The sequence below is a fragment of the Diplotaxodon limnothrissa genome, linkage group LG7 (assembly GCF_057381915.1).
Source record: "Diplotaxodon limnothrissa isolate DT_005_m linkage group LG7, D_limnothrissa_male_GT1.1, whole genome shotgun sequence".
Taxonomy (NCBI): domain Eukaryota; kingdom Metazoa; phylum Chordata; class Actinopteri; order Cichliformes; family Cichlidae; genus Diplotaxodon; species Diplotaxodon limnothrissa.
In genome coordinates, this window is record NC_140602.1 from 20,894,316 (window position 1) to 20,913,721 (window position 19,406).

Sequence of the window (19,406 nt, forward strand, 5' to 3'; positions counted from 1 at the left end):
TTTGTGCATTGCAATTCAATTAAACCAAGGCCTGTGACGGTGCTCAACAGCATGCTTGAAGCAAAACCACAATTTGAAAAAAAGGGGGAACAGAAAAAAGCTGTGCACAAACATGACTACAAAGTTGATTTTTAATCATTTAAAGTCCACTGCTGTTAAACTAAACTTCTTTTACAGCAACATGAAGAACCTGATGTGTCTGAGCCAACTGCTCTGTTACTGCTCTCAGTCCAAATCCGAGTACCAGCAGATGTCAGTTCAGAGTCTCTGCTGCATCACATCACACTGTCAACAATCAGTCTGAAAACAGCTCAACAAGTGATAAATATATACACGCAAATTAGAGCACATAAAGCTAACAGTTAATATTTGTAATATAATGTGAAAACTCACAAATGCAGCGACTGATCCAACCGTTGTTCTTAAAATATCATGTCAGAGCCGTGCAGTCAAATTTCCAGGGAACAGCATTCATCAACTGGTTTGATGAATTCTGACTGGTTGAGGGAACTTGTTGCCATAGCAGAGCGATTGCTGCTCAGCTGCCTCCGAACTAACTCTGACACGTTAACAAGAGGCAAGCGATGGATGGAGGAGGTGGGTAGAATAAAGTAGAATAAAGAGGACCGGGGGGGTGGAATGGAGTGAGAGCGGTGGAGTAGGCGGTTAGAGGTGGTAGAAGTGGCGGTTGGGGTGGGGGGAGAATTTCAAAATAATAAATAAATAAATAAATAGGTGAGGGGGCTGATGAACAGAGAAAAATAAATATATGACAGAGATAAACACTGAGGAAAACGAGCGAAACAAGCTTACCTCAATTCCACTAACACCTCAAAGTTTTTAGAGAAACGTGGTGCAGTTACAGCAGCAGCAGCAGCAGCGCCCAGAGGCAGAATAAAACGCTGTTCTCTGCTTCCATCCCTGAGAGTCTGTGAGGAGTCACCGGTGCCAACAGACAGGCTCAGCGCTCCCACCAATAATGGAGATTTCTCACTTAAAGGCAGCGAGCACTCTGCCTCCTACCGCCTGATGCTCTGATTAAAACCCGAGCGAGACTATACTACATGACAGTGAGTGAGTGAGAGAGCGAGAGCACGCAAGAGAGAGACACTTTCATTTAAAAAGTGAACCTGATTCCTCACAAAAAAAAGAAACGTGTGAACAGCAAATGTAGCCCACAGTAGTGAAAAGCAAAGCGATGCTACGGTAACAGCAGGAAAAACAGGAAACTCAAAGCAGGCGTTACACTGAGCGGCTGTGTGTCTTAGGTCAACACTTGTTTGTGTGTGTCTCAGTGTGTGGAAGGCCACACACCTCCTCCTCCCAAACAGAAACGACACGCTGTTCTGTGCGATGTTTGACAACACGGATACACAAACTTCTATCTAGCCCCTCATTAGCAGTATGCAGCAAAGTTAAATTAGGCTGCAGGCAGCTCGCTGCGTGCGTCATCCAGGGAGCTTTTAACACAACCCATCCACAGGGCCCGTGTGCATTTCAAGCTTCACAAACAAACCCGTGCAAATGCTGCATTCCCAGTTTGCACATGCCTTCTGAAAAGAGAGGAAAAAAAAGGCCTAATTAGTACAACAGTGCCAGAGCAACACAAATATTTTGTCACTGCTGAATCCTTAAAACAGGAAGCTGTATAGTTTAATTCTCTTAAACATCACACGTCCACATGTGCGACGACGCAGCGAGGCACCTCAGTTGCACAGCTGCTCTGCAAACCCACACTCTCTAACCCTTTCGCTTTGTGTTTCTATTTCTTGTTCTTGTTCTCTCACATGCCACTTGATCACGGAGAGATCCGTTTCCCACACAGAGAGCTTCGTGTGTTAAGTGCCCCGACAGTACTCGACAGCTGTGCCTACCTCTCTGTTATAGAAGCTGGGCTGTATGTGCTTATTGTCAAAGTGAGAGAAAACCTGTAAAGCGGAGCAGCTAGCAAAGTTGAAATGAAACCTGTCCATCAGCAAGACACTTTATTATCATGGAGTTACAGGAATGTGATGGACAAAGAACCTATTCAACTTCCTGTTAACACAGATATCAGCCAATCACATAGCAGCAACTCAGTACATTTAGGCATGCAGACAGGGTCAAGATGACCTGGTGAAGTTTAAACTAAGCAACAGAATGGAGCAAACAGTCCTGAGAACCTCAAAGATGGTTGATGTCGTGGGATTTTCCCACACAAGCATCTCTGTGGTTCACAGAGAACCTTCTGAGGTCACAGAAGAATGGCCAGGCTGCTTCGAGGTGACAGGAAGGCAAAATTAACTCAAACAGCTGCTTGTTACAACCAAGCTACACAGAAGAGCATCTCTGAATCTACAGCAGCAGAAGACCACACCGAGTACCACTCCTGTCTGCCAGGAACAACAAACTGACGCTACAATTCACACAGGCTCACCAAAATTGAGCAACAGAAGTTTGGAAAAGTGTTGCATGGTCTGAATTTCTACTGCAGCATTCAGATGGTCAAAATTCTGAAACATTACAGCTTGAAAGCAGGGATTCAGTCTGAACCACTGATACAATAGCTCAGGCTGGGGGATATTTTTCCTTGGAAGATTTTGGGGTCCTTAATACCAACAGCATCGTTTAAATGACACAGCCAACCTGAGAATTGCTGGTGCTGATCAAGAACGACCATTTCTGATGCACAGAGTGTGAGTATCTAATATGTCAAAATAAAAAAATAAAAAAATTGTATTTAATATTCTTTTCTTTTATGATAAACTTATACTTTTATTTAAACTTATACTATACTTTTAACATTTCAATTTTTTTTTTTTACATTTTCTGGCACTTATTTCATGGCTCGGGCATTAAAGGGTTTATGCCCACAGTGTGCCCATCCTCTGATGGCTTCTTCCAGCAGGATAATGCTCCATGGCACAAATCTCAAACTGCTATCTTGAATATCACAGTGAGTTCATTACACTGTGGCGTCCACAGGCAGTCTGCAGCAACTGTGTGATGCTTCAAGTCAATATGGATTTAAAAATGGAATCTATGCTACCAAGAATTAAAGCAGTTCTGGAGGTAAAAGTTCAAAACAGTACTAGAAAGGAGTACCTAAGTGAATGTATGTTGTCTTGTTCATGCAGAATAACTTTATTTTTTTTAAGTATCAGGGAGCAAATCTGCAATGTGCTGGCTGAATTTTTTTTCTGTGAAAAGAACATCAAGGCCTCAAAGAATTTGTTCTTGTGCCTCCCAATTGTTTACCGATGTCCTGCTGTTTCTAGGAAATGGGACAATTTTCAGAGAAAAAAATATCCAGAGATATTTTTATGCCGTTTCTTGGCTACAAGACGTGATTTAAAAAAGAAAACATAAAAACTCCCCACAATATTTATCCTATTAACAGTACTGTGGTTAGCCATGTAGTCTATGCTCTTATACTGTGTGAAAGCAGCAAGGCAGGTAGCCCTATTACAATCTTATCAGTCAGTCATGATATAGTTTCAAGACAGAGACACAGGATATGATAAAAGAAAACAAAGAGGAGGATTGTGATTAAAATGGGATTTATGCAGGTCCCTAGGGTTCTCAGTTTTGATCACCATCAGGAACTGAACCAGCTTCATGAGTAGGATCAATAACCCCAGGGCAAAGATTCTCCCACCTCCAACGGAAAAAAACAAACATTTTTTTTGTAATATGTTATTTTAGGCACCGAGCTGCAGGCTGTGTGTGAAAAGATGTGTCGAGATTTCGGGCTCCAGCTGTTTTTGCAGAGAATAAATTATGCCCTGTCACATGAGAAAGTGTGCTGATACAGGAAGAAAGTAAAATCAGCCACTCAGGAGTGAAAGAACTGCCAAAACTGCCAAAAAACACAAGTTCACCGGTTTGGCAAGCTTACAGCGACAGCAAAGGAGGGTCTTATACACTGACATGTCATACTTTCCTGTTTTTGTATTTTTTTTTTTATATACTAATTAGTGCAAACAATGTTGAATTCAATAATTTTGGTGTATAATCCATATTTTATTTGCAGATTAGCTTTCCTCATTACGTTATCTTCAGTTTTTGTGAGCATTGTGATGTGACAAATCCAGAATAAAAATCAGTTGAAGAATGCAATAGATGGATGTGTCTTAAGACATCAGGCAGAAAAATCTGTCACACACAGTCAAAACCTACTTATGTAGACAATTCAATCATCCTGACTAAGCCTACGCACCACAGAAGGCATCATCTTAAATTTCAGGTTTCTCCAGCACTAATATAAACATGAGTTTAAAAAAACAAAACAAAAATCCTTCTCTATCCATCTTTCATATTTCACTCTTACCCAGATTGCTGTAGGTGGCACTGCACTGGCTGGAGGCAGGAGAGTGAGAATAATGAGAGTGAATCCCGTCGTCCTCAGGCTCTCCCAGGCTGGCGCTGCCCTCACTGGCCGCGGCTGTACTAGCAACCTGGTTGGCATGGCCCTCCGCGGCCTCCCCAAGCACCAGCCCCAGATTCACTTTGGCAGGCAAGGAGGTGGCGCTGGGCAGCTCCCGATCCCTGGCGCTGGCACCGACTGGTACCTGGCTGCACATGACAGAGAGAGGCATGGTTCATTTAGTTTCTTCATCTACTGGTCTGCCTACACGTGACTGCACTTGCTGACAGTATTTTTTCCCAGTGCTTCCATTGCCAGACTCGACAGAGTAGCTGGTATTGTTTTAACCTTGTAAGTCTGTATGTGCTTTTGTGTGAGCTCATGGCGCACTCTGGTTCTTTCACATTATGCTGTAACAGCGGATCAAAATGGAGCCCAAAGTCCTGAGATGGAGGTGTACTCAGTTATAACTCTGTGTTATAAAAATACCAGAATAAATACGATGATGAAGTTTAAAACAAAAAAAATCTTAAAATTAGTTTTACTGTCACAACAAGTGGAGGATCACTCTGTTTGAATCAGCTGGTTGTGTTTGGGGTGTTCTGAACACACATGTTGCCAACAGGGAAGCTACAGAGCGCCCTCTGCAGGACGAGCAAAGCAACATTAACACTGGCTGAAGGGCGTTTCTCCCTCTTTACTTTTTACATTTTTATTTATCGACAGTTACAAATAATTATATCAATACACCAACAATATATCAGAAAATAGCTTAAATCAGGCGAGATATTGGCTGCACTAATAAAGCTGTATTACAGAGTACTGATAGCATGACTATATTAACTCCTACTGAGTACTAAAGGGTTGAGACATCAATATGTTGATGGGTGTGGCGGCTGATCTGATCCTGTTGCCAGACTGCCTCGACTTTTATTAATCTTTTCATGACAAGCTTTTGCTCTTCAAAGAAATATCAGCAAAACAACTCATAAAAGAAGCAATATAATAATAGAAGGCTCATATTGGAAAGACACTAGTGCTGCAGAATGATGAATGAGTTGCTTATGATAGGGACTTTAATCTGTCATTCATTCCGTCTATGAAACTGTATCTAACATCTCAGGATATAAACAAAAACACATACGACATTGGTTTTATCTGGTCAGTCTTTTTTTCCATCTCTGATATCAGTATGTGCCTCACTCTATCAGCACACTTCATCTTCCTCAGCAAGAGATAAATTGGAGCCAGTGCAGCTGTCAGTGGGAGGCTTTTGAAGCTTGATGCGTTTTATATGCAACTACACATACGGCGCCTGAGGGAAGGTGTAAGAAAAAGGCAAAGCAAGTCACAGCACAGTATGATGACATGTTTTGAAGAACCATTCATCAGTAGGTGGCTCTGATTTGAGGTGTTTAAGGAGGTGAGATCAGAATATTTCGCAGATATAAATGCCATTATTAACCTTTTTTATTATTATTATTATAAAAAAAATTTTTTTTTAGCTTTTTTTCTTTAAACATGTCTTCACTAGGACTGTAACATTCGAATGTGTTGAAAAATACGCTAATGAATCCATCCTTCAATTAAAAAAAAAAAAACAACTTTCTGGAACATATCCCAGCTGACATGGAGCTAGAAGCGAGTTATACCCTGGACAGGCCTTTGGTTCATCAGGCACACAGGGAGAGACAAGTACGCACTCTCACATCAACACTTACAGGTTATTTAACACCAATTAACCTGTCGAAGGAAACAGAAGGAAACTCACGCAGGCACAGGAAAAACATGCAAATTCCACAAAGAGTTATGGTAAAAGGTAAAAAAGGTAAGACTAAAGAATTGCAAAAAAAGGTAACGCTCAAGCTCAAGAACTTTAAAGATACGGTGTGCGAACTCTCACCACTAAATGTCAGTAGATTGCAGTTTGCAGTCGACTGAGTTTTGTTATATATTTTTGTTATATTTTGTTTTTCTGTTACAGGAAAAACAACTCTGAGTGCCGTTCATCTCCAGTGAGTATAGGCTGTCAGGTTGCTGTTTACCTCTGCTGTCAATATGTATCCTCATCTATTTACTCTCAAGGAGGCTGTAAAATTCAGATGTGAGTGGATGAGTCAGTGAAGCTCACTTCTGACCGATCACAGTGATACTGAGGTGAGCTGCTGAGGATATCCTGAACTTTTCTGTCAGTAATCACAGCTGTTCCTGCTGCTGTTAGTGAAACTGTGTTACTGTCTTTGAAGTGGATCTAACATCGTAGTACTCGGACTGAAGCATATGAAGCTTGAGGGAGGAAGAAGAGAAAGTGGTGACATAATGAGAAAGAGATGATAAAAATGCACCTGTTCAAATGCTTTTTGCGATTTGTAAATGAAAATTCACTTGTAATCCTTACTGGGGAAGTGGCTGGGCTCTTGCCACGTACACAAAACACGATCAGGTTTAACAACGATGTCCATCTATCACACTTGTACTTTTAATGGATTCATTTTAAGTTTATAACAATGTATGGATTTGTTGGAAGGCTTATTTACACACTAATCAAAGTATATTTCTTGGCACAACATTTTGTTTTATTCATTCAAAAGAAATGACTGTATCTTTGAGCACAACAGCTTTCCTTGTAATGGTGTGTTGCTGTGTGCTTTCACACTATGTAATAGTCTTCATTACAACACCAGACAATGACTTCATCATGTGCTAACCCCATTGAATTGCGGGTGTGAGAATTCTGGGCCACATCTGAAATTCACCCATACTGTGTAATAACTGTGATAACTCCACTCACCAAAGCATATTTGGAAGCACCCTAGTGCATGTTGTTGACAAAGATGCAAGTTGTACAGGCAATGTGCCGTCTATGTGTAAATAACAACACAGTACTGGGTACTACGGACAGTATTGCCTTTTCTGGCATAGCAGACAGAAACCAGAAACCATTTGAATGAATTAAAATGTTTTATTTAAAGCTTCATGAACTCTAGAGTGAAAAGGACTTTTAGTACTAACCAATTAATAGATTAATGAGTAGCAATAGTTTTCCTTCCTCTGATTGGAAATTACAGTGTCAAATATTTACAGCTGCTTGACATACTATCATCGTATTTATTACTTTACAAGAGAGGAAGAGGAATAACGGCTTTTTTTTAAGTGCGGGGGGTGGGGGGGGTGGGGGGTAGTAGTGGACACTGAAATAATTAGTTTCACTACAGCCAAAATCAGTACGTCAGCTATATCTATAAAGTAGATCAGCAACCAACCCAAACAGGAAGTTTATGACACTTTTTCGTGCCCCTGTCAAAAGCAGTAGGAGAACAACTGCAATAACCATGCAGAGAACAGGGCTTGTACAGTGCTTTGCATTTTAGATATTATGGTGGTGGGGATATATGTCAAATTTTATCTTGAGTTTAAATGTAATGCATGAAAAAGATTCATTGTCAAAGACTATTTAAAAAAAACTTTAAAGGTCATGAAAAGTTCACACTTGTTTTCACAGCCGCAGGCAATGTCACGGGTGGGACCGGCTGGCAGTAATGTTTGTATTATGCTAAATCAGATGTGTCATTTCCTTTAACTGTAATGTTGATTGCACACTGGCATGACTAATGATTTGTGTGATCATGAGCAAAAGTCCCTAAAGTACAGCTCATGGGACAAAGCTCATCAAGATATTTGAGCTGCTTGATACACTGTAGGACACTTTTTCCTGAAACTAAAACAAACTTCAAGAGAACAAGTTGAAATTATTCTGTCAACAACTAGCCAGCCACTTACTCACAGCTGCTCACAGTTACTCATATTCTTTGTGTGTGCAAAGTATAGCATGACTTAAGGCCCATGTGTGGCAGGAATAATAAATTAGCTTTAAATTACACAAAACCACACCAAGTAGTTTTATATTTAACAAATGTAAAAAAAAAATCAAGATAAAAGCAAAGGTTTCATTTCAAAGAAGACAGTAATAATTGTAAAAGTTAAATGCTTTCATGAAATGGGTAAGAAGAACAAAAAAAGGAAATGAGTGAAGCAAAGTCTGACACGCTTTTCACCGGGCTGATCAATTACATTTTAGGTCTAAAAAAACATATAAAACAAAATTTCCATGGCAGTCCAAGGTCAACCACCTTGTTTATCGTCTTAACATTAAAAATATTTGATATTTTGAGGGGGGGAAAGGAATTAAACTATTACATGATTTCCTAACAGAATGGCATGCTGTGTTATCTTGCATCTCGCTACAGCCAAATGCACTGGACGTTAATCTGTTTCTTTCTAATTGCCATTCCCCTTGTGTTTTGGTGCAGACTCATTGTTCATTTGGAAAACTATTGCAATATCTGACCGTTACATGAAAGAAAAGAGTCATCAAGACAACACCAAGCGGCTCGCGTTTCTGTCTCCACCCTGGAGCGCTGTGTTGAGGAAAACATCAGACGTGACACATTTATGATCTGTCTCAGCTGTCTCTTAAGGCTATAAACCGTCCATGTCTCTTTTAAGAGTTGATCGATAGTTCCCAAGGTACTATCGTGGATTACTTCTGCACTTACCAGCGGCTGACAGTTAAAATAAAAACATAACACAATGTTGTCGGCTAACAAGGAATCAAAAAGTAAGTAAACTGTGAAAAGATGAAGCAATCAAAACTGCACCCTGAAAACTGAGTAAGCCAAGACAGCTTATAGAACATTGTCGAGGCAAAAGATCTTCTGTTCTGCCTGTACACGCCAGCGTATTCTTATTCTTCCCCGTTTTTTTCTTTGCACAAAGCTGACACTGATTTTACTCAGATCCGGTCTACTATTAGCTAACAACTAGCTATAATGCTGCTCAAAAGAGCACTAAATCACAAAGAGCCCAATCTCCACTTCAAAATCCCGTATGAACAAAACATCCAGGGTAAACTTTGAGAGGCCTTGATACAAATACCTTTATGGCTGCTACATGTTCCAGCGGTCAGGACCTGACTTGTTTAGACATCGCAAAACTGCCTGGGTGCATTTTCACTCCTCTGCTGCGAGAGAAGAATAACGCCTCATCCAAAATGCAAATCAAATTAAATTCAAACCTCTCTTCCCGCTGTTCAATGTGACTTCAAATGACCAGGCTGGTCGTAGGTTACAAAGGTGTGCGGCAGAAGAGAGTTTAAAGTTCTTACCCGCTGTACTGGCTCACACAACTTCCCATCTAGAAACCCAGAACACAAACGTGTAGATGGAATCACATTCTAGGTACAGCAACCGCGCTGTTGAGAAGAATAAAGAAAGTCTTTTTCTGCATGTGTTCTTTCCTCGTTCTCTCTCCTGCTGCTTCCTCTTTGAACGCTGTTACCTGTCTAAGGTAATGTGTGTTTGCCAAAGCTGAAGAGCACACCCACTGTTCACCAATAAAACTGATTCAAAACCCTTCCAGGCTTAACCCCTCATCTGCCAAGCAATATGAAAGCTGTTAAAATGAACTCTGGAACTGGTTCATAATATGTGAGTTTGTTTGTGTATGTGTTGTATAGGTTTAAAAGAAGACTACAAAAACATGTTACACCTTTTCTGTCAAATGGGTCTTGTGTTTCTAGGTAAGTAATTAGTAAGTGATTAGTCGCAAAGGTTGCTGTTTTTAAAACCAAACATTAAATTTGGTGTTGGGTGTCTGTATACAAGACTTAAATCTATTACCCTGCAGAAGCAATCATTTAAACAATATAATTGAACTGGGATCTTTATGAATACTTCCCATCCTTTTATTATCCGTCACTAAAACAGGGTGACACATTTTTTATTTATTTGTTTTACACATTTTCACAACATGAAAGTAATCTCAGGTGCTAGGGACAAATATTTAGCTGCTTTTTCCTTGAAAAACACAGCACCCTACCACCAACACGCCAAGTGAAGAAATGTAGTAGTTTAGTTACTAATTGACAACTTAACAGCAAGGTCCCAAACAACTGCTTATCAATGTCAGGTGTGAAGAACGGTTAGACCAAAGGTGAGAAGCTTCTGAAGGTTAGGCTAGTTAGTGTTAGGATTTATATCATGCTAGCTTAACACAGATGCTTTTACAGGAACTCTGAGTCGAGGGTATACGAGTGTGTTTTACAAGGTGTGTGCATTACACCACTTAAATAAGTATTTTAAATCATTGCTTAATAATTTGGATAGGCATTGCAAGAAATGGGGAAAAACCTTTGTTATTCTTACAATAAATTAAGAATATTTGTAGTGCTGCGCAAAAGGCTTTTGCCACCATTTATTTCTTTATTTGCTTGCTTACAAGCAGCAAGACTTTCTTGTAATTTTAAAAGTGGTCTTGAGCAAAAGCTATCCAGGATTTCTGAAGGCATTTTAAAGGTTTTCTTTGGACATTGTCTGTATTTTCTCATTTCTTGTTACTCATGTTTATTGAACCATTAAATGCTGACCTAGGTTGTGTTGTGTTTACACACAACTTAGCCGAGAACCAATTAATCAGAATCAGAATCAGAATACTTTATTGATCCCTAGAGGAAATTAGTTTTCGTTACAGTGCTCCATTATAAACAAACATTAACAGAGACAGACAATACACTAACTAAGAATAGCAATATTGCTATTCTATTATTAAAGCAGTGTGGGATCATCTTGATGTAGAAAGGAACAACACTAGCCAACACCAAAGAAAGAGCATTGGGATGCCCGTCAAGAACCCTGGAGAACTAATCCTGAGAAGTACTTCAGGAAATTACGAGAAAGCTTGCCAAAGGGAGTTCTGGCTGTGTTAAAGAATTGAGGTGATCAGACCAAATACTGACTTTCAAACTTGTTAGAATTATTTTTGCCTTATATACTGTATTGCCATGACCGTTTCAATAAAACACTGCAGTTATTTTCCATTTTCCTACCAAAATATAAAGAAATGGGGATAGCTCAAAACCTTTGCACTGTACTGTAATAATAAGCATATCGTCTGGATTTCTGGACTTATTATCTGGACACTCATTGTAGGGAGCAGGAATGGAAAGCCTTCTCACTTCATTTGAGTAATCCTTTGTGCTCTGTGCAAGCTTTGCTTGGACTAATTACTAGTAGGTATTGGCAACATGTACTGGGTGCTCTCAGTGGGTATATAGAGCACACCCCAATATAGCCCACTGCTGTAAAGCACTCAGCAGACGTGCAATAATATTATCAGAAGCAGTGCACATTTGATTCTTGCACATGTTGTTATAAGGTTAGGCGAGAGATAGGAGCTTGAGCAGCAGAAAGAAAAGAGAATGGGGCTGAGCTTTTGACAAGATGGAGGAGTGAAATATTTAGGAGTTCACAGTGCTTCGGGCTCGAAAGAGAAGATTTTTGAAAGGAAAGCATAGAAGAGGAGTGAAAAACTACACTAAACAGAGAAAAGAATGGTGGAAAACATTTTCTTTTCTTGGAGGAAAAGAAAAACAAAACAGGACATGGACAATATGAGGGTGGCACAGATATAAAGGGACTAAGCAGGAGGCGAGAGATAAGGTGAGAAAAAGATATAAACTGTGTCTAGATGTGATGCATCTTCAGTAACACTTATGGAAAGTTATTCCTAATAATGTGGGTAGCTGTGGGTTACAGTACATGAAACAGGAGAGGGAACGGTGCTGTTGTCAGTAAGTCTCCAGTAAAAGGTCCAATCCAATTATCCATCCATTCTCTGGACCCTATCTCAGCCACCATAGAGCCCTATGGACCCTATGGTAGCAGGTCCAATTATGCAAAATAATTTTAATGTGCTTTTTTTACTCAGTATTTAAACACAGAAGAAAGCAACCTTGGGAAGCAAGGAGGTCATTCAAATCGAGTATTTTCTAATATATTACAAAACATTTTTATAAAATATTTTCTAATATATGGTGTTTGATAGGTTGAAAAAAAGAAAGAAAAACCAATCATAGACAAATCACTGTAGCTGGTGAACTTCAAGCTCAAAAGCATTTTCATTTTCTATCTGTCAACAAATAGTAAAGAAATATGAAACTTTGACATAATTGCTTTTTAATATCTCCAAAGTCCAAGCCACATTTAGCTGATTTGACTATTTACCATCCCTACATTAAATGTAAAATTATACAATGCTTCAATTCTGAGTCACAAACAAGCTCACAGTTTAGTGCAGAACATACGATGCATCTGATAATATCTGGGTTATCATTTTTCAGCACCATTAGTCACACTGCAGGAAAAGTGCCTCAAGATATACTGAGGGCAATGGCAGGTCAAAGAAAAATTGTGAAATTAGAATACAAGAACACCGCACCTACACTGCGAGGGCTAATTAGTGTGAAAGAGTGCATATGAATGTGGTTGAAGCTTTGATACAGCCGCAGCTTTGACTAGCTGCAGGGAAAACTCAGTCTAAAGTTGGGTTTAATAAATGTGTTATTGAATGACTTGCAGGAAACGGAGGGCTACTCTTAAAGAATGCACTGTGCGCAAAGCCTGCTGTGCAGGTAATAGAGGATATTACAGAAGAGATCACACCACAGTGGGCTGGGTAAGTAGGAAAGTAGACATGCCCGATTGAGATCAAATACCTCTCAAATCTGTGATGACTGATATGTATGACGGGGAGAGTAGCAACTATGACACTTGAAGCAGCAGCTGATAAAGGCTGAGCATGTTCATATTAAGCTGGCTCCCATGAGTACAATGAAGGAAACCTGTGTAGGTAATGGTAATACTGGCATAGCACTGCAAAATCATTCATTAATTCGCTGGAGGTAACAGAGGAAAAACATGTGTGAACATGAGTGATAGATTCTTACTAGTTCTACTCTGAGTCTTACACAAAAATGGACATCTACAACTAATTGGGTAAAAAATATTAATTTTGCTTTTAATATGTCCCAAGGGTTGAAATCTGTTTGTTTTTTAGTGGAACAATTTATCCTATATTGTTATCCTATATTAAAAAACCCCACATTCTGTCATAACCCCCACAATGCTGGTATTATTTCTGTTTTTGTACTTTAAGTAAAGAATATACTGTACACCACAACTGTATTAGTTTTTGGTTTTGAAATGATCACATATTTTATAGCAGTTGTTTGCAACACAATTCAACTCAAGGTTTAGTTTAGCTGAAAGTTAAAAAGGTACAATTAGTAGGTTTTTTTTAGGTTATTTAGTACAAGAAAAGGATATTGCACTCATAAATATACAGTGATTAGTTGTAATTACATCCTCCAACAAAGTGATGCATTCTCATGAACTTATAAATGAATCCATTAAAAACACACAGGAGGGGAAAATGTCATGTTGACCTGCTATTTCAAATACAGTAGCCTAGATGGACATTGTTGTTTTGCCTAATTGCGTTTTATGTATGTAGTTAGAGATCAGCCACATAGGTAGTAAGCTAAAGGTGGAGGAGTAGAGAGCTTGCAGGCAAATTGTTATTTCTGTCTGCACCTTCAGATTGAAGATATGAAGGATCACACATATGGTTTATCATCGGAGAAGGGGTCTCCTTCGTGAAAGAAGTGAAAACATGAAGGGAAGTGACAACACCACCAGCATCTGAATAAAACATCATCCTTGTCGATAAACATGATTATTTATTCCTGATATTGTCACAGTTACTTAATGTGACATGTGATCATCCCGTTTCCAGACAGCTGACAACAAGCCAGCTAAACAACGACAGCATGTTATAAGCTAACATTATCCAAGCTAATTTTAGGCTTGAGTGTCCTAAAAAAAATTCACATTCCCTCCGACAGTTTAAACTCTCATACAATGTGAAAATGCAATTATTTGCTATGTGTAAAGGTCTAACAATGTCAGATCCACTTCAAGGAAAGTTTCATTAACACTGGCTAACAGCAGCTAACTGTGCCTAACAGCAGCAAAAACAGCTGATCTGACTGACAGAAAGGGTCAGGATATTTATCACAACTCACCTCAGTATTGCTGTCATCGGTCAGAAGTGAGCTTCACTGACTCATATCGACATGTATCGGGCTCATTTGACAAAGTTTTAAAGCTGTTTGTCAGCACGCTCCGTAGCTAGGATTATGCAGCTGAATTGAGAGGGGTAAGACAATAGAACTCAACACTGCAATCTGCAAACCTACTAAAATCTAGTGGTGAGATTTTATGAACATGTTTGAACATGAACATGTTTCATGTTCTGACAGTATTCTTATTGAAAACCGAAACTACAATTAAATAACTGCATTTTTTAGGGCATTTGCTGGTTTCAGAAGACTAAACAAAAATTTTAAAATACCTTAAATCCTTGCAATTTTCTCCTCCAGCCTTGGGTGAGGATGTTGTTTTGCCTGGACTCAAAGGCCTAGGATCTTTGTTTCCGTCAGGTTTCAGTATTGTAGTTTCTCTGCACTCCTCTACCCGTAGTTCTCCTTCATCGCCGTGGCTACTGCCAGTGTCTGGTTTATAGGTGAAGATAATGGTTGGTTTCTGGGTGGGATCTTCTGCTTTTGCCTCAGTGAACCAGTGCTGATTTTGAGCTGGTGGTGGTGGAAGCATGTGAATGACAGTTCCATCAAGCCCGACAAGCTTGCCCTTCTCCTTCTCTCTCTCCAGCTTCTCCCTCTGCTCATCCTCGTCTTTCCGCCTACGAAAAAAGCTCTTGAAGGAGATCCAGCGTTTAGGTTTGGAGCTTTCTGCTAAACTACGTCTCCCTTCCCCTCCAGGACTCGCTTCACCTTCGCCAGGTCGCACTGGTGAACTGGAGGCAGAGCTCTTGGTCCAGTTTCCAAAATGTCTCTGGAGTATGTTAGAAGCATGATAAGGAGAGGATGTAGATCTTGGAGGAGGGAAGGGGGCAGTGGGCTCAGGCTGGGGGCTTGAGAGTGGGGCAGCAGCAGAGGCACTCTGAGACTTAGACAAAACTTTTGAGGGTGTGTCTTTCTTTGACTTGGAAAGACAGCCATCAGTTGGGGAAAAGAGAGACTTGGGCCGAAGAAGGGTCTCCTTAATGGCATCAGGTGGGAGGGCATATAGCTCCTCGGAATTAAAAGATTTGGTTTGTGCTGATGGGGACTCCGGAGGAGATTGAGGAGGCTGGATGGAGGCCACAATCTGTGAAAGCACAGCACTGGCTTCCTCCCTATGGCTTACAGCTGTCCCAGAAGATAAAGCTAAGCTTGTATTATCATCTTTATTGCAAGCAGCATCTCCACCTGTCTTATAAGTGTGTGTAACAATACTGGCAGTAGTGCTGGCTGCAGGTACATTTGCATTTGCAGTAATGGCAGGATTGGCGGGAGAATTTGTTGATATAGTGGGTGAGAATGCCCCACTTGTCGAGCCCATTACAGTGCTTGTCACAGTGCAAGAGTCTGTAGTGGTTCTAGGTTGTAGATTTGGTGCTTTTGACACTGCTTCAAGTGGAACCTTTGTCTCTTCAAAGGAGGCTCGCTCTGATGTTCCTCTACCAGAGAGAGTTTTCTCTGTTGAGGCGGACTGGACACTCTCAGAGGATCCAATCTCTTCATAAGTATGGCTGGCTACCCTATTACCCATCCCTTTTGTCTGTGGTAGCTCCCCACTGAGTCCCAGAAAGCTCTTATACACAGCTAGGTTATCATATGCACTTGGATTAATAACAATAGGTACCTTGACAGCATTCTTGGCACTGCGGGCATAAGCAGGCTCATCTCGGATAATAATGGGAAAAGGAGGCATGCCTGCATTATTGAAACTGTTAAATTTGATCTCTGATAAATTGGGGGATTTCACAGGTACAGTTCGAGAAGAAGATAGCCCAGCAATGGGAGAAGTGGGAGCTGACTTGTGGCTGCAGTGCTGAGTGGTCAGGGCAGGGACAGGATTATTCCCAACCCCTGAATCTATTTTAGGTATTTTTTGGCGAGGGCTTGTGCTTGATGTCCACACTTCTTGGTAACGTATGCTGCTAATCTTCTTTTGGGATGAACCTGACAGAGCAAAAGAAGTAGGTGATGTTGGCATCACAGGAGAAGACACAGATATTGGGGACATTGGAGCTACGGCCTGGGCTGAAGGAGTGCTACTAGATGTCGTAGGGCTTGAAGGCATCGATTGGTTTTTGGGTTTTTGAGAATCTGGAATCTGTTCATCTTTATTGGCCATGGATGCTGAGACATCTACTACAGTGTAAGGCTTACAGATCAATGACTTTTCCAAATTTACTACACGGTATGGTTTAGCTTGCTCCTCTGTGGGACTAAAACTTATAGTGACTGGCTGACCAGGAAGCGCTTGGGGCATTGGCATCCCTTCTCTGCCATCCTGATCCTCTAATCTGATAGCCAGGACAGCCTTGTGTGTTTCAGCTACCTTTAGTGGACTCAGTGCCCTGTTGACAGATTCCTTCTTAGGAGGAGAAGTGCAGGTGATAGGTGGCTTACAAAATGTGGGAGAATGCAAGCCATTTCGAAGGACACAGTTAGCGCTGCTACCACTGCTGGATGTTGTTCGAGAATCCTCCGGTATTGATGACGATGATTCAGGAGAAGTGGCAGACTCAGAATTTGACAGGAAGCCGCTGCCTAGCATATCGTGAGGTCCGTAGGAAATCAGCCCTCCATTGGAATCCACAGAAGGATAGCCATTTAAGATCTCATCATAGCTATCATCATAGTCCACCGCACAAATTCGCTGTAGTGAGCGGTTGCGAAGCGGCACAGTATTCCACTTTTTCCCCGCAGCAAAGGGAACGGGAGACAATGTGGCAGCACGGAAATTAGCAAATCGTGGTTGTCCTCGCATACGGATTTCCATGGCTACCAACTCTTCATCGCTTTCATCCCAGCTCTCATGCTCTTCATCATCATCCCTTTCAGTGTCTTCCTCATCATCATCATCTTCATCCTCCTCATCTTCACTTTCACTTGTAAAGTCTGGATAACAAAAGCGACCACCTTCTGTGCTGATGATCTTGGTACTATCGCTCAGGGATACCCGTTTTTGAGCAGTGCTCCCAACTCCACCACCACCACCACTACTACTTCCCATAGCCAGACAGCTTGAAGCTGGTATGCCTCTTTCTAAGGATCGTCGGTATGAACTACTGATCCGACCCCAAAACAAGTCCTTTGAGCCAGAAAGTTGCGTGGGACTAGAACCAGGGCCCAACCCAGCAATCTCTTTAAGTACATCTGTCAATCCACTGTTGTTGTTATTTCCACTAGGTGTCCTTGGGCTAAGTGGTCCATAACCCTCAATCTCATCATTGTCATCCTCTCCTTCATTGTTGTTGCTGGGCCCACCAGGTCTTTTGCGGTTCAGTCCATTGCGATTCCAGACTGTGAAGGCTGATGTTTTCCCCTGCTCTATTACCTTTGGTGGTTGCTGGAGATTGCCATCTGAATCAAGTCCTGCAGAGGAGCAGGGCAGCATCATAGTGGGCTTAACAGCGATGGTTGGCTTCTTGGCCACAGGTGGACGGAAGTGTCCTGAGCGAGCAGATCCACTGCCAGTCCGCTGGGAGTTGGTGGTGGTATGGTTAGGATTGGCTCTGGCACCAGCAGCTGGAAGGTTCTGTTGCTGGGATGTTTGAGGTCTTTGCTCAGAAGGAGGCTTCCCTCCACTACTCTGAGCTAGACAGTGCAAACTCTTTGGTTTAAAGCAGTTCTTGCACTCGCCTGGTTTCCACACGTGCTCTGTGAAGGTGCTGCAGGCCGACATGGCTGCGGGTCCAGAAGGTCAGCCCTTTAGGTCAGTGGACAGGAAATCCCTCCATGAAGCTCCAAACTACAGTGAGTATCTGTAGATGAATAATGATTGAAACAATTCAAACGTGGAGGACCTCAGACCTGAAAAACACAACAGGAGAGAAAAGAATACATTCAACTTAATTCAGTTAGTTGTGCATTTAGATTTATTCATGCAACACTGGTAACAAAGAGTAGGATGAGGCAGAAAGGCAGAAGCAAAAACACAACAAAAAATAATCATCTGTGGGAGGGAGAGAATGATTCAGAAAAGCAGTATTTCAATTTCTCCATTAGGTGGCAAACTTTCTCTACTACCTCAGTCCATCCTACAGGGAGCTGATCTGTTTTCTAACCCAAAATGGTCCTACAAGACTCAGAAAGGCAAGGGGCAGAAGCAGTGGGAACTGAAACAGGTTATTTCTGTATTATTATGGACTGTTTGAGTCAAGCTTAAGTAAAATGAAGTCACTGATGTTGTTACTGAATCAAAATCCAAAACCTTATGAACTGTTACTCAGATGGAAAATGTGATTCAGCAGAGTTCACACATGATCAGTGTGACCAGTGGCTCTTGTGATACATCCATCCATCCATTTTCTTCTGCTTATCCAATTCAGGTGTGCAAGGGGGGGGGGGGGGGGGGGGGGGGGGTATCCCAGCTTCACAAGGTGAGTGGTGGAGTACACCCTGGAGAGGTTGCCTATCTGTCATGGGGCCAACACAAGAGACAGACAACCATTCACTCTCACATTCACACCTATTCACAATTTAGGTTTACCAACTAACTGAACCTCATGCATGTTTCTGGACTGTGGGATGAAGTCCGAGCGTGCAGAAAGAACCCAAGCAGGAAAAACGGGGAAAACATGCAAACTCCACACAGAAAAGCCCCAGACTGGACTTTACCAGGACCTTTTTGCTGTGAGGGAACAGTTCTAACCACTTTACTATGTGCAGGGCTTCTTCCGATACATATTCACATAAAATTTGATGACAATGAGGGATGACTGATGGCTATGGAAAATGTGTTATCAGGCCAGTGAGTGATTTCCTCTTAACTGTCAATATTTGATGTTTTACTGCTGGAAATTAGACTGAAATCCACAAAATATCAAAGAGTAAAGCCTCAAGGCAAAACCAAGTAAAAATAAAAATATACAAGAAACCCAAGAACATACACAGTTCACAGCCTTTGGGGTGTGACTGAAACTTATTTTCAAAATAAGCATTCAATAAGACACCTCTGTCTGTTCAATATTAAATCACCTGTTGAAATTGGGTCATTTAATATTCTCTTCATGCTGGACTGAATGCAAACAACCAAAGACCTGAAAACTGGCACTGAACCACACAGTTACTGTTTTAAGTAAAATAAACTCT

The 19,406-nt window shown here is 41.1% G+C and overlaps 1 protein-coding gene across 1 annotated transcript in view; it reads right to left on the reverse strand.

The window, feature by feature from the left end:
- The window catches only part of peak1 (pseudopodium-enriched atypical kinase 1), a 121,851-nt gene that overhangs the window by 10,189 nt on the left and 92,256 nt on the right, over positions 1-19,406 (reverse strand). Inside the window, exons 4-5 of the mRNA XM_085359425.1 lie at positions 14,594-18,125; positions 4,310-4,554 (exon numbers count right to left, since the gene is read on the reverse strand). Coding sequence (XP_085215551.1) covers positions 4,310-4,554; positions 14,594-17,997 — 3,649 coding nt within the window. The 5' untranslated portion in view covers positions 17,998-18,125. The remainder of the gene's footprint in view (positions 1-4,309; positions 4,555-14,593; positions 18,126-19,406) is intronic.